At 65.0% G+C, this 12,901-nt stretch overlaps 1 protein-coding gene and 1 long non-coding RNA gene across 2 annotated transcripts; both read right to left on the reverse strand.

Annotated features, from left to right (window-relative positions):
- Window positions 1-1,850: 1,850 nt before the first annotated feature.
- LOC135881634 (uncharacterized) lies at window positions 1,851-4,101 on the reverse strand. The gene is made up of 2 exons (XR_010561546.1): window positions 3,495-4,101; window positions 1,851-2,549 (listed from the first exon to the last, which is right to left on the reverse strand). It is a non-coding gene; the product is annotated as an uncharacterized LOC135881634 (long non-coding RNA).
- Window positions 4,102-5,660: 1,559 nt separating this feature from the next.
- MARVELD1 (MARVEL domain containing 1) lies at window positions 5,661-6,185 on the reverse strand. The gene has a single exon (XM_065407136.1). The coding sequence runs from the start codon at window positions 6,183-6,185 to the stop codon at window positions 5,661-5,663; it is 525 nt and encodes a 174-aa protein (XP_065263208.1).
- Between the last annotated feature and the right edge of the window lie 6,716 nt (window positions 6,186-12,901).

Below are 12,901 nucleotides of genomic sequence, written 5' to 3' on the forward strand. Positions count from 1 at the left end.
GTCCCCCCAGGCCAGCAATTCATTACCCAGCCCACCCCTGCAGCAGCCCACGGCTCTTCACCCGCCCAGGCGCAGGGGGCAGCAGCAGAATCCCCGCCCCATTCCTGGGGAGCTCCAATGGGGTCCAGCATTACAGGGGGAGAGGCCGGGCAGACTGACCCATTGCTCATAGGGAGAGGGGCTGGAGCTTCTCCCCTCCCCCCTAGATTGGGCCAATATCCCACTTCTGGCACTGCCGTCACCCTGACCCCCAGAACAGAAGGGGGGCTGGGCAAATTGCTGTCCCTGTAACAACCTCCTGGGAGGCATCACCGCCCGCACACGTGTGAACACACACATGTGAACACACACACACGTGCACATGGTGGGCCCTGGGGCCTTGCACTCCTGCAGGTGAGTTTGGCCAGCTGAACAGAACCAGCTTTCCCCCCCCCCCCCAGCACCCGGTTTGCGCCCCCCCTCCCCCAGCCCTGCCCGCCCCTCCTGGAGCACAAGCGTGTGCCCAAGTTCCCAGCGGCCTGCCCCTGCCCCCCAGCCCGGCACACAGGGAGCCCATTCAGCAGCCGCCAGGGCAGGAAGTGCTGGGCCTGTGGAACGCAGCCACTTGGCTCCGTCCTGCCCCGGCTGCCTCACTGCAGCCTTGTTCTCGCTGCCTGGCAGAGCAAACGTCACAGGCCCTGCTCACACCCCCCCCCAGCAGCCTGGCCAGCCCCAGGCGGGAGCCACCCCCGCAGCTGGGGCCCCACGCAGACAGCGGGGCCGCTGGGCTGAGCCAGGCCGTGGGGAAAGTCCTGGAGATGCTCAGGGCGCCCTTGGGACTGGGAGAGAGGGGCTGTCCCGGCGTGCGGGGCTGGGAACGGGGCCTGGCCAGGGCTTGGCCTGCTTTGGCATCACTGCGGCCATGCCGCCGGCCCGGGAGCGCTTGGTAACGCCGCCGGTGCGCCGTGCTTCTGCTGGGATGTCCAGCGGGCTTCCTATGCCTTCCCCGCTGGGCCAGCCTTCCCCAGGAGCAGGTGCAGGCCCCTGTGGTGGGGCCTGGGTGCGGGGGGGGGGGGGTGAGTGGGTGTGTGTGTGTCAGGCTGCTCCCCCACTCTGGTCCTGCCGGTGGGGCAGGGAGCCCAGGCCTCCTGTGAGCTCAGCTGCCGGGGGCGAGGAGGCCAGTGCGAGGATGGGCTGGTGCATAAAGCCAGGCCTGCACGAGCCCTCGGCAAGTCGCGCCAGCTCTCGGGGAGCCCAGCCTGAGGCCCCAAGAAGCAAACACAGGCTGCAGCATCCTGAGGGCTCCCTGGTACCCAGCCCAGCCGGCACTGACACGGGGCAGCTGCAAGGGCGGGGGTTGGCTGGGGAAGCCGAGGTGAGGCTGTCAGCCCCCCGGGACACACGGCCCAGCTTGGGCCCAGCTGTGAGCAATCAGAGATCAGGGTGCAGGGGGCTGCACCAAGCCTGGCTGCCCCTTTGCTAGCCCAGCCCCACCCATCAGACTCCAGCAGCTGTGCTGGGTCCTGGAGATCCCCAGCAATGGTCTGAGCCCAGCTCCCGACCAGACCCCCAGTCCCAGGCCATGCGGTGGCAGTCAGGGTCAGCAGGGCCCCCTTGCTAGGGCAGGGCATGTTCAGCCCCAGGGCAGAGCTGAGGGGCCAGGGGTCCCTGTGGGGCTGGAGGGGGGGCAGGTCTGAGACCTCTCTGATGAGGGGTTGGAATGTGATGAACCTGAGGCTCCTGGGAAACCCCTGCCCGGAGCCACCCCCCGTGTGACTCTCCCCTATCCAGGGCAGCAGTCCCAGCCCCTCCCCCTCACCCCACAGCTAGCCCCGGACACGAAGCCCCGACACAGACAGCCCCAGCTCGTACCAGCAACCCTTTATTTAGAAAGGTGAATCCACAGCAAACAACAGAGATCTGGGTGCAGCTGGGCCCACGAGTCAGACAGGCAGGGGCCTGGGAAACCCGCCAGGGACAGAGCCCCTCCCTGCCACGCAGCAGGGCCAGCTCCCGCCCCAGCCGTGCAGAGCAGGCCCCAGGGCCATGCGCAGAGCAGTCTGGCTGCAGACAGCAGGGAGGGTGGGAAAGATCCGCAGGTACCGGGGAGGACAGTGCCAGGCTGATGCCTGTGGTACGTCCTGTGCTGACGGGTGGGATCTCCCCAAGGCAGGGATGGGGGCACAGGGCAGCGTGCAGGGCGTGCCCGGGACAAGCCGGGGCAGTGAGACAGTGGTAGGTGGAGGCACGCAGCTCTCTGGTGCGCTGGGGCTTGGCTATTCGCGAGCAACATGGCACAGCCTGAGCACGAGGCAGGCGGGCACCAGGCAGCCCTGGGCCCGTCCGCTGCACACGGGGAGCCAGCCTGGCTGTACAGGGCAGGGACCCATCTGCCCAGTCCATGTCCTCTCCCAGAGCAGCATGGGGCTGCTGGGGTCTCCATGAGCAGAGGCTGCGGCTCTCCAGTCCCTCCTGGGCTCCTCGCCTGCTCCCTCCAGCCCAGGGCAGCCTCCGGAGGTCCCAGCACCAGACCCTGTGCACGAGAGCCACGGAGCAGGCTCCTCAGCAAACTGCAAGGGAAACAAAGTCAGTAGCAGAGCAGCCAGGCCCCGGCCTCAGTCCCAAACCCCAACCTCTGGCCCCCGGCCCCCACTGCCTGTGTGTCGGGGCACGGATGGGTCATGGCTCCTGCCATTGACACAAACGATGGGGTGTGGGGACCCCAAGAACAACAGCCAGAGGCCACGTGCAATCCTTGTGCTGCCTGCGGCCTCTCCCCTGGGTGGGTGTCATGGCCCTCAAACCCAAACAGGCAGCAAAGGGTTAACCCTGCAGCCAGGGGTCAGAAGGGCCCCCTGAGCCTTGCCCTTTGTTCTGTTGTCTCCCCCCCATGCAGGGCCCAGGGCCCTACCCCAGCTCAGCCGGAAGGGACACATGCAGCTCACAGGAGAAGGGGTCAGGCTGCGCACACGGGGGGCTATCTCCTGGGCTCTGCACTTTCTGGAGCACCGCCCGGAGAGGAGACCCAGGGCGCTGCGGCCCGAGGACCCTGTCTCAGCGCATGCAGCTCACCCTTGGGCAACGCAGAGCCTCGGACCTGGCACTGCCAACCAGACTGTGTACTAACGCCGTGCGCCCAGGGCAGGCAGCCCCTTCCCACCCCCCAGTCACCCGAGCCGGTGCCCTGCAGCTCAGAGCACACAGGGAGAGTTTGAGCTGAGGCCCTGGGTAAAGGCTGCAGGGGAGCAGAGCCCCACGGGCCCGGTTGGCCCTGCCCTGGATGCTGCACAGACCCCAGACAGGACAGGCCCAGAACAGCCCTGTTCCCAGGTGGGGGCTCCCCCTGATGTGGGGCGCTGGAGGCCTCCAGCCCTCGGGCTCTCTGTGCCAGTACACGGCCACATCCTGCCTGTGGCACGACTGGCACTCAGCTCCCATAGCGTGCTGGGCCCAGCCCTGAGTGATTCCAGGGGAGCCCACGTCCCCCGCCAGGCCCAGCGCTACAGAGCTCTCACCTCTGGGCTCGACTCCCTCCCTCGGCTCCACCACGCCATCTGCCCTCGGGTCCTGCCACTGCTTCTCCGGTGTCCAGGGCCGGGGGGAGTCTGCAGCCGCTGGCCTTTCCCAGGGGGCCGAGCGCCTGGAGCTGGGCTCAGAGCAATCTCCAAAGATGAATTTCCCAGCCCCGTTCCAGCCCTCGCAGCCAGTCCATCCCCAGGGCCTCCTGGCTGGAGGAGGGGTCAGGAGATTAGCCAGAGATGGGGGTTCCCAGGATGTGCTGGAGACGGTCAAGTTCCCCGAGCTGTTGGCTTTCGGGTGGGGGGCCACGGGCCAGGCTGATCCACCCTCTGGCTCCCTCTGCCTTCGCACAGAGCTCTGGAGGTCGCTGGGGTGAAAGGCTCTTCCCCGGGTTGCAGCCAAGCGAGGTCTCCAGGCCTGGGAAAACCAGGGGCCTGAGAGATGGGTACCAACGTGGGGGGAGGGGGCAGCGTTCCTGGAACAGGGCACAGCGCCCAGCCGCTGCATCTGCAGTGTCGCTCTGGGCCTCCTTCGCAGTGCTGGGCTGCCTCCAGTCCAGCGCCCAGGGCAAGTCACGCCCGCCCAGCTCCGGGGGCGAGAACAGCGCAGGGATCAATGGCACCACGGTGGAAGTCTGTAAAAAATCTAAGGCACTTGCTGCCCCTTTGCACTGGGGCTCCTCTGCGCTGCCCAGCGGCCTTGACACAGCCGCTGCCCTGGGACCGGGGGCACGGCCCTGAGTCACCACAGGCCAGGCTTGCCCTGCTGGCGGGGCCCTGCACGGGGGATCTTCCGAAGGTGGAGCCATCTCGGAGAGGTCTCTGCTTGGTTATGAAACCTGCCTGTCCTTCCCTTGAATTTCCTTATTGGGCTAAATTCCACCAACCTCAAATCCGTCCCACCCTGCAACTTCAACTGGGCACAGTGTCTTTCACTTCCCGTCCTCACCGGCTGCACAGCGGTTAAACAACAGCTGCGCGCCACCCCAGAGGTAGCTGCATTTCCCTGGCAGGTGTGGGGATCCCTGTGTACAGTTTGTCAGGGGCTGCGTGGCCCCTGCAAAGAAAAAGGCACTAGGGAGAGTCACACCCGTGAGCAGGAGGCTGAGCTGAAGGGGGCTCCCAGGCTGCCCTGACATACCCAGGCTTGGAACATCTTGCATGGCTCAGCCCCTGCTCCCTCCTCCCCGCATCCATGAGCCAGGGCTGGGAATGGGCAGCAGCAGTGAGCAATGGCTTTGCCCTGCTGGGGCCCCATTCCCTGAGAATGGCCGGGGAAGGGGTGGTGGCTCTGGGCTGGCACTGGATTCGCCTTCCCGCCACATGCCATCCGCCCCGCCTAGGTGGGGGCCCCATCTGGGGCTGGGGACATAGTTCTGTCCCTGAGCGGATGGGGCAGGAGCAGGGACTGCATGTGGGGGCAGGGGAGAGTGAGGGCTCAGCCCCTGAGAGGGGCCCCCCCAGAGAAGGGGGGTCTCTGGGCAGTCGGTTCTCATAGATCAGGGCTTCTCCCTGGGCATTTCCGGCCTGGGAAGGGGCTGATGCTGGGAAGCTCATCCTGGCTGGGCAGTGGGTGCTAGGAGGGGTGCCAGAGCGGTCCCTGGCCCAGAACTCTCCCATCCCCTCCCATGACAGCCATGGGGGCCTGCTCCCTCCTGTCCCAGCCCCACAGCCCAGCCGCGCCTAGGGTGACCAGATGTCCCGATTTTATAGGGACAGTCCCGATGTTTGGGTCTTTTTCTTATATAGGGTCCTATTACCCCCCACCCCCTGTCCCGATTTTTCACACTTGCTGTCTGGTCACCCTAGCCGCGCCTGGGGAGCGAGTGAGCGGAGACCCAGCGCCAGCACCCACCTGTGAGAGCCGGAAGGGGGGAGCCCGAGGGCCGGCAGCCCCCACCTTCAGGCGATCGGGACTGGGGTTCTTTGGCTGAGGCTAGCCTGTGTCTGTCCGTCCTCCGAGGGGGGGGGGTGTCCCTGGGTCTGGGGGCTGCGGGTCCTTGACTGGCTATGGGGAGCCGTCAGGCGGGGGAAGGTCTGTCTGTCTGTCCGGGGGCGCTCAGTCCCTGGCGGGGGCAGAGGGCTCTGTCTGTCGGTCTGACTGCGGGGGGGGCTCTGTCCGCCGGGGGCTGCGGCCGGCCGGCCGGGGGCCCTGCCCGGCGCTCAGACGATGTCGCGGTGGCCCCGGCAGCGGCGCGCCAGGCAGTAGAGGCCCGAGAGCAGGTGGAGGGCGGCGGCCAGGGCGGCGCAGACGGCGGCGGCCAGGTAGGCGCGGTAGAGGCAGGGTTGGCTGTAGCCGCGCAGGTTGCAGTAGCTGTTGCGCTCCGCCTTGTGGCCCATGACGCCCGCGGCCGCCGCGTAGAGCCCGGCGCCCAGCAGCAGGTCGTGCGCCGCGTTGGCGAGCAGCCAGCGGGCGCCCAGCAGCGGCACCAGCGCCCAGCGCCCCAGCAGGCTGAGGCCGGTGAGCGCCAGCGCCAGCAGCCAGGCCAGCACGGCGGCGAAGAGCGCGAAGTGCGCCGCCCCCTCGTACTTGTGGGCCGCCACCGTCCCCCAGCAGGCGGCGCCCAGGAGCAGCTGCCCCAGGCGCAGCGGGGCCAGCGGGCTGCGCAGGAAGGGCCGGTGCAGGCTCAGCGGCCCGCGGGCGGGCGGCCCGGGCGGCGGCGCGGTGGGGGGCGCTGGCGGGGGCATGGCGGCAGCGCTGGGGCCTCGGGCCGCTCCCCGTCCCTGCGCTCCGGCAGCCACTTCCTCTGCGCTCGGCTGCCAAACATCTGGCGCCTAACGGTCCTTCCTGCGCCGGCCGCCCGCCCGGCCCCGCCCTCGGCCCGGCCCCGCTCCCTGCAAGGGGCTGGCTCCGCCGCGGAGCAGGCCCGGCCCCCACCCCGCACAGCGTGTCCCCCGGCCTGGCCTCTCGCTGCCTGGGGGCCCGGGGCGCAGGGAGAGTTCCGGCCCGCACGTCCCCCTCCTGCTGCTGGGTGCGGACACAGCCCTGGGTGCTGCCGCTTCCAGTTAGAGCCCCGAGCGCATCTCCGTGTCGTCCCCAGCCCCACCGGGCATCTCCAGCCCCACCACCACGCCGGGCGGCCCCAGACTCACTGGGCGGCCCCGGCCCCACCCCTGCGCCTCGTGTCCCTCGCCCCACCCCTGCGTCTGAGTGGCCAAAGCCGGATTCTTCAGAGAAAGGCATAAATCCCCCCCCACCCCCACCCGTGCCCGCCTGTGTCCAGCGGTGGTGTGGCCCCGTGGGTCTCGGGACATAGGAGAGACAGGGTGGGTGACTGTCACGGAGTCCCCAGGCGATGCTCTGGAACTGCTCCCCACAAAGCCAGTCAGGACTCTGGGGAGCCTCCTCTCCCTCGGAGCAGACTGTCTTCAGGGCAAGAAGCTCACACGGTTTCACCTCCTGGGTCTCTCCTGGGAGCATTCAGCATATGCCCCTCCTTGCGCTTCCCACAGCGAGTCCGCCCAGGCAGGGTCCTGGGGAAGTCAGAGGGTCCTGCACCCCCACTTCGCAGTCAAAGGTGACTCTTAGCCAGCTAGTAAAACAGAGGTTTATTAGATGACAGGAACACGGTCTAAAACAGAGCTTGTAGGTACAAAGAACGGGACCCCTCATCCGGGCCCATTCTGGGGCCCAGCGAGCCAGACACCCCCGTCTGCCCTCACTTCCCGTCCCCAGCCAGCTCCAAACTGAAACCTCCTGCAGCCCCTCCTTCTCTGGGCTTTGTCTCTTTCCCCGGGCCAGGAGGTCACCTGATCTCTTTGTTCTCCCACACCTTTAGCATCCCCTTGCAGGGGGGAAGGGCCTGGGGGGAAGGGCCTGGCCATTAGTTGCTAGGCGACAGAGGGTCCGTCAGAAACTGAGGCACCCACACAGTATTCAGAGGAAACATTAAGAGCAGTCCCACTTCGTCACAGTGACATCATATCTTTTATTGCACCAATTTCTGTGGGTGAGAGACGGGCTTTCCAGCAACAGAGGGCTCTTCCTCAGGAAGCGCGCGCGTGTCTCTCCCAGCAGAAGTTGGTCCAGTAAAAGATATTCCCTTCCCCCTTGTCTCTCTACTGTACCTCACTGTCCAGCTACCTCACAGGAGAGGTGTGAGGCAAGGACAGGCCTTCCTGACCCCAGCTGCTGATTTCCTTTGCCCTGAAGCATGAGGATGTTGAACTCACCCATCACTCCCATGTACTCAAAAATATCTCACCCCTTCACTGCAGCCTGCTGCAGCAAGTCCAGCCCTACACCCAGCCACAAGCCTCACGGTGATGGTAAGTAAAACCCAGCCCACCACAGTCTGGTTAGCGCTTCTTGCCACTGCCTGAGAGGACTTGTTACTGAGCGCAGGCACTAGACTGCCTGATATGTTTGTCTTTTACCTGCAAGCTGTCTCTAAATCCTTTGACTGGCCTTTGTCTGAATCCTTAACTCGAGCTCTCCTAAATAAACTCCCATTTGGTTTTACGATAGACCCGTGAGTGTGCTGCGGAGAGGGTGGGACTGAGGAGAAGCCAGTGGATGGGTGCTCCAGTGTAACAAGATGGGGCGTGTGAACTGCTGGCCTGCAGAGGGAAGGAGCCCGGTGGGGAGCACTGGTGTTGCCTGCAGCTGGTAGCGGTGGCAGAGTTTCCCCTGGTGGCAGGGCCGGCTCCAGGCACCAGCTTGTCAAGCAGGTGCTTGGGGCGGCCGCTCCGGAGAGGGGCGGCACGTCCAGGTATTCGGCGGCAATTCGGCGGACGGTCCCTCACTCCGGCTCGGAGCAAAGGACCTCCCGCCAAATTGCTGCCGCAGATCGCGATCACGGCTTTTTTGTTTGTTTGTTTTGGCTGCTTGGGGCAGCCAAAACCCTGGAGCCGGCCCTGCCTGGTGGGCACTGCCAGGGATCCACAGGGCCGGGTCTATGCTCCAGCCTGTAACCAGTCCCCAACCCCAAGGCTTCACACAGGCCCACAGGGGCAGGTCCATGGCCTCCAAGACTCCCTGCACCAGCCCTGCTAGCTCCTGGGCTGGGAGGCTCCTTCCATCTGGAGACAGAGCCTGAGGGGAGGTCTAGGCCTTGACAGGATTCGTCTGGTCTGTGACAGGCAGTGCTGAGCTGGAGAGGATGGGATGTCAGAGCCAGCCCTTCCCCATCCTCCAGGCATAGGGTCATTGACAGGTCAGTGAGCACCCCTGTCCCAGCCCCACAACATCTGTGTGGAACATGAGCCATCTACACCCCACCCACCCCAACTGGCCAGCGCTGAGGAAATCCCCTGCATTGCAGGATCCTTGCTGCTAGTTGGATCCCTGTCCTTCCTGAGCATCCTCCCAGCATGTGTCCCGGCGGGTGCACCCTGCTTTCTTCTGGCTCACTCATTCGTGACAGAAACACTGCGCCGCCTGAAGCATCGAAGCATTTCTTCTGTTACTCCGGGAGGCCGAGAAACCCATTTCCTCCTGTGCTGCGTTCCTCTGCGACACTTGAACAACACTGCTTGGTTTTCATATTGCAAACGAGCCAGCCCCTCTGTGTCCTGCCCCGGCTCAGAACCTCTCCCCAGGCTCCAGACAGCCTCGGGTGATGCTGCCAAAATGTCACCTTTCCCGCTAGTGGCTGGGCCACTGGTGGAGAGCAGCCTACTACTGGTGGCAGGAAATGAGGTTACTCCTTTAGTTCAAATAGCAGGGGTTGTGCTACAGATCTGAAGGTCCCAGGTTCAAAAGCTGCAGGTTATTGTTAGAATCACCTTCATCCTTCTGCCAGGTCTGTAGGGAGGCTCTCCCAGTGCAGGGCTCCAGCAGCTCCTGGGCATGCCGTCACCTGTGAGGCGTGTCTGAACTAGTCTGCACAGGGGCAGGGGCACGTCAGGGTGGGGGCCTTTCTGTCTGTGCAGCCTGGAGTGCACCGGTGGCGGCTCAGTCGCCCAGGTGAGGGGCAGTGTGACCCCTGTGAAGGACCTGGGATACCCTGAGCTGCAGATGCAGGAAGCCTTCAAAGTCCCCAGGAGCACATGGACCCCCAGAGGGCAGCAGCTGAGCCTCGGCGGGGAGGGAGCTGTAAGGATCAGGCCTTCGTCTGCAGCCAGATTAAAAAAGCACCCGAGCAGCAGCCATTAGCTGAAGTTACATCCCCATATTCCACCTCCATGACATTAAAACAATGTCCTAGGCTGTTAAGGAGATCCCGTCCGAATGGCCCCACCATCACCAGAGATCCCGTCCGAATGGCCCCACCATCACCAGAGATCCCGTCCGAATGGCCCCACCATCACCAGAGACCCCGTCCGAATGGCCCCACCATCACCAGAGACCCCGTCCGAATGGCCCCACCATCACCAGAGATCCCGTCCGAATGGCCCCACCATCACCAGAGATCCCGTCCGAATGGCCCCACCATCACCAGAGACCCCGTCCGAATGGCCCCACCATCACCAGAGATCCCGTCCGAATGGCCCCACCATCACCAGAGACCCCGTCCGAATGGCCCCACCATCACCAGAGATCCCGTCCGAATGGCCCCACCATCACCAGAGATCCCGTCCGAATGGCCCCACCATCACCAGAGATCCCGTCCGAATGGCCCCACCATCACCAGAGACCCCGTCCGAATGGCCCCACCATCACCAGAGACCCCGTCCGAATGGCCCCACCATCACCAGAGACCCCGTCCGAATGGCCCCACCATCACCAGAGATCCCGTCCGAATGGCCCCACCATCACCAGAGATCCCGTCCGAATGGCCCCACCATCACCAGAGATCCCGTCCGAATGGCCCCACCATCACCAGAGACCCCGTCCGAATGGCCCCACCATCACCAGAGACCCCGTCCGAATGGCCCCACCATCACCAGAGATCCCGTCCGAATGGCCCCACCATCACCAGAGATCCCGTCCGAATGGCCCCACCATCACCAGAGATCCCGTCCGAATGGCCCCACCATCACCAGAGACCCCGTCCGAATGGCCCCACCATCACCAGAGACCCCGTCCGAATGGCCCCACCATCACCAGAGATCCCGTCCGAATGGCCCCACCATCACCAGAGACCCCGTCCGAATGGCCCCACCATCACCAGAGACCCCGTCCGAATGGCCCCACCATCACCAGAGACCCCGTCCGAATGGCCCCACCATCACCAGAGATCCCGTCCGAATGGCCCCACCATCACCAGAGATCCCGTCCGAATGGCCCCACCATCACCAGAGACCCCGTCCCAATGGCCCCACCATCACCAGAGACCCCGTCCGAATGGCCCCACCATCACCAGAGATCCCGTCCGAATGGCCCCACCATCACCAGAGACCCCGTCCGAATGGCCCCACCATCACCAGAGACCCCGTCCGAATGGCCCCACCATCACCAGAGATCCCGTCCGAATGGCCCCACCATCACCAGAGATCCCGTCCGAATGGCCCCACCATCACCAGAGATCCCGTCCGAATGGCCCCACCATCACCAGAGACCCCGTCCGAATGGCCCCACCATCACCAGAGATCCCGTCCGAATGGCCCCACCATCACCAGAGACCCCGTCCGAATGGCCCCACCATCACCAGAGATCCCGTGCGAATGGCCCCACCATCACCAGAGATCCCGTCCGAATGGCCCCACCATCACCAGAGACCCCGTCCGAATGGCCCCACCATCACCAGAGACCCCGTCCGAATGGCCCCACCATCACCAGAGACCCCGTCCGAATGGCCCCACCATCACCAGAGACCCCGTCCGAATGGCCCCACCATCACCAGAGATCCCGTCCGAATGGCCCCACCATCACCAGAGACCCCGTCCAAATGGCCCCACCATCACCAGAGATCCCGTCCGAATGGCCCCACCATCACCAGAGACCCCGTCCGAATGGCCCCACCATCACCAGAGATCCCGTCCGAATGGCCCCACCATCACCAGAGATCCCGTCCGAATGGCCCCACCATCACCAGAGATCCCGTCCGAATGGCCCCACCATCACCAGAGACCCCGTCCGAATGGCCCCACCATCACCAGAGATCCCGTCCGAATGGCCCCACCATCACCAGAGACCCCGTCCGAATGGCCCCACCATCACCAGAGACCCCGTCCGAATGGCCCCACCATCACCAGAGATCCCGTCCGAATGGCCCCACCATCACCAGAGATCCCGTCCGAATGGCCCCACCATCACCAGAGACCCCGTCCGAATGGCCCCACCATCACCAGAGACCCCGTCCGAATGGCCCCACCATCACCAGAGATCCCGTCCGAATGGCCCCACCATCACCAGAGATCCCGTCCGAATGGCCCCACCATCACCAGAGACCCCGTCCGAATGGCCCCACCATCACCAGAGATCCCGTCCGAATGGCCCCACCATCACCAGAGACCCCGTCCGAATGGCCCCACCATCACCAGAGATCCCGTGCGAATGGCCCCACCATCACCAGAGATCCCGTCCGAATGGCCCCACCATCACCAGAGACCCCGTCCGAATGGCCCCACCATCACCAGAGACCCCGTCCGAATGGCCCCACCATCACCAGAGACCCCGTCCGAATGGCCCCACCATCACCAGAGATCCCGTCCGAATGGCCCCACCATCACCAGAGACCCCGTCCAAATGGCCCCACCATCACCAGAGATCCCGTCCGAATGGCCCCACCATCACCAGAGACCCCGTCCGAATGGCCCCACCATCACCAGAGATCCCGTCCGAATGGCCCCACCATCACCAGAGATCCCGTCCGAATGGCCCCACCATCACCAGAGATCCCGTCCGAATGGCCCCACCATCACCAGAGACCCCGTCCGAATGGCCCCACCATCACCAGAGATCCCGTCCGAATGGCCCCACCATCACCAGAGACCCCGTCCGAATGGCCCCACCATCACCAGAGACCCCGTCCGAATGGCCCCACCATCACCAGAGATCCCGTCCGAATGGCCCCACCATCACCAGAGATCCCGTCCGAATGGCCCCACCATCACCAGAGACCCCGTCCGAATGGCCCCACCATCACCAGAGACCCCGTCCGAATGGCCCCACCATCACCAGAGACCCCGTCCGAATGGCCCCACCATCACCAGAGATCCCGTGCGAATGGCCCCACCATCACCAGAGATCCCGTGCGAATGGCCCCACCATCACCAGAGATCCCGTGCGAATGGCCCCACCATCACCAGAGATCCCGTCCGAATGGCCCCACCATGACCAGAGACCCCGTCCAAATGGCCCCACCATGACCAGAGACCCCGTCCGAATGGCCCCACCATGACCAGAGACCCCGTCCGAATGGCCCCACCATGACCAGAGACCCCGTCCCAATGGCCCCACCATGACCAGAGACCCCGTCCGAATGGCCCCACCATCACCAGAGACCCCGTCCGAATGGCCCCACCATCACCAGAGATCCCGTCCGAATGGCCCCACCATCACCAGAGACCCCGTCCGA

The sequence above is a fragment of the Emys orbicularis genome, chromosome 7, assembly GCF_028017835.1.
Source record: "Emys orbicularis isolate rEmyOrb1 chromosome 7, rEmyOrb1.hap1, whole genome shotgun sequence".
Taxonomy (NCBI): domain Eukaryota; kingdom Metazoa; phylum Chordata; order Testudines; family Emydidae; genus Emys; species Emys orbicularis.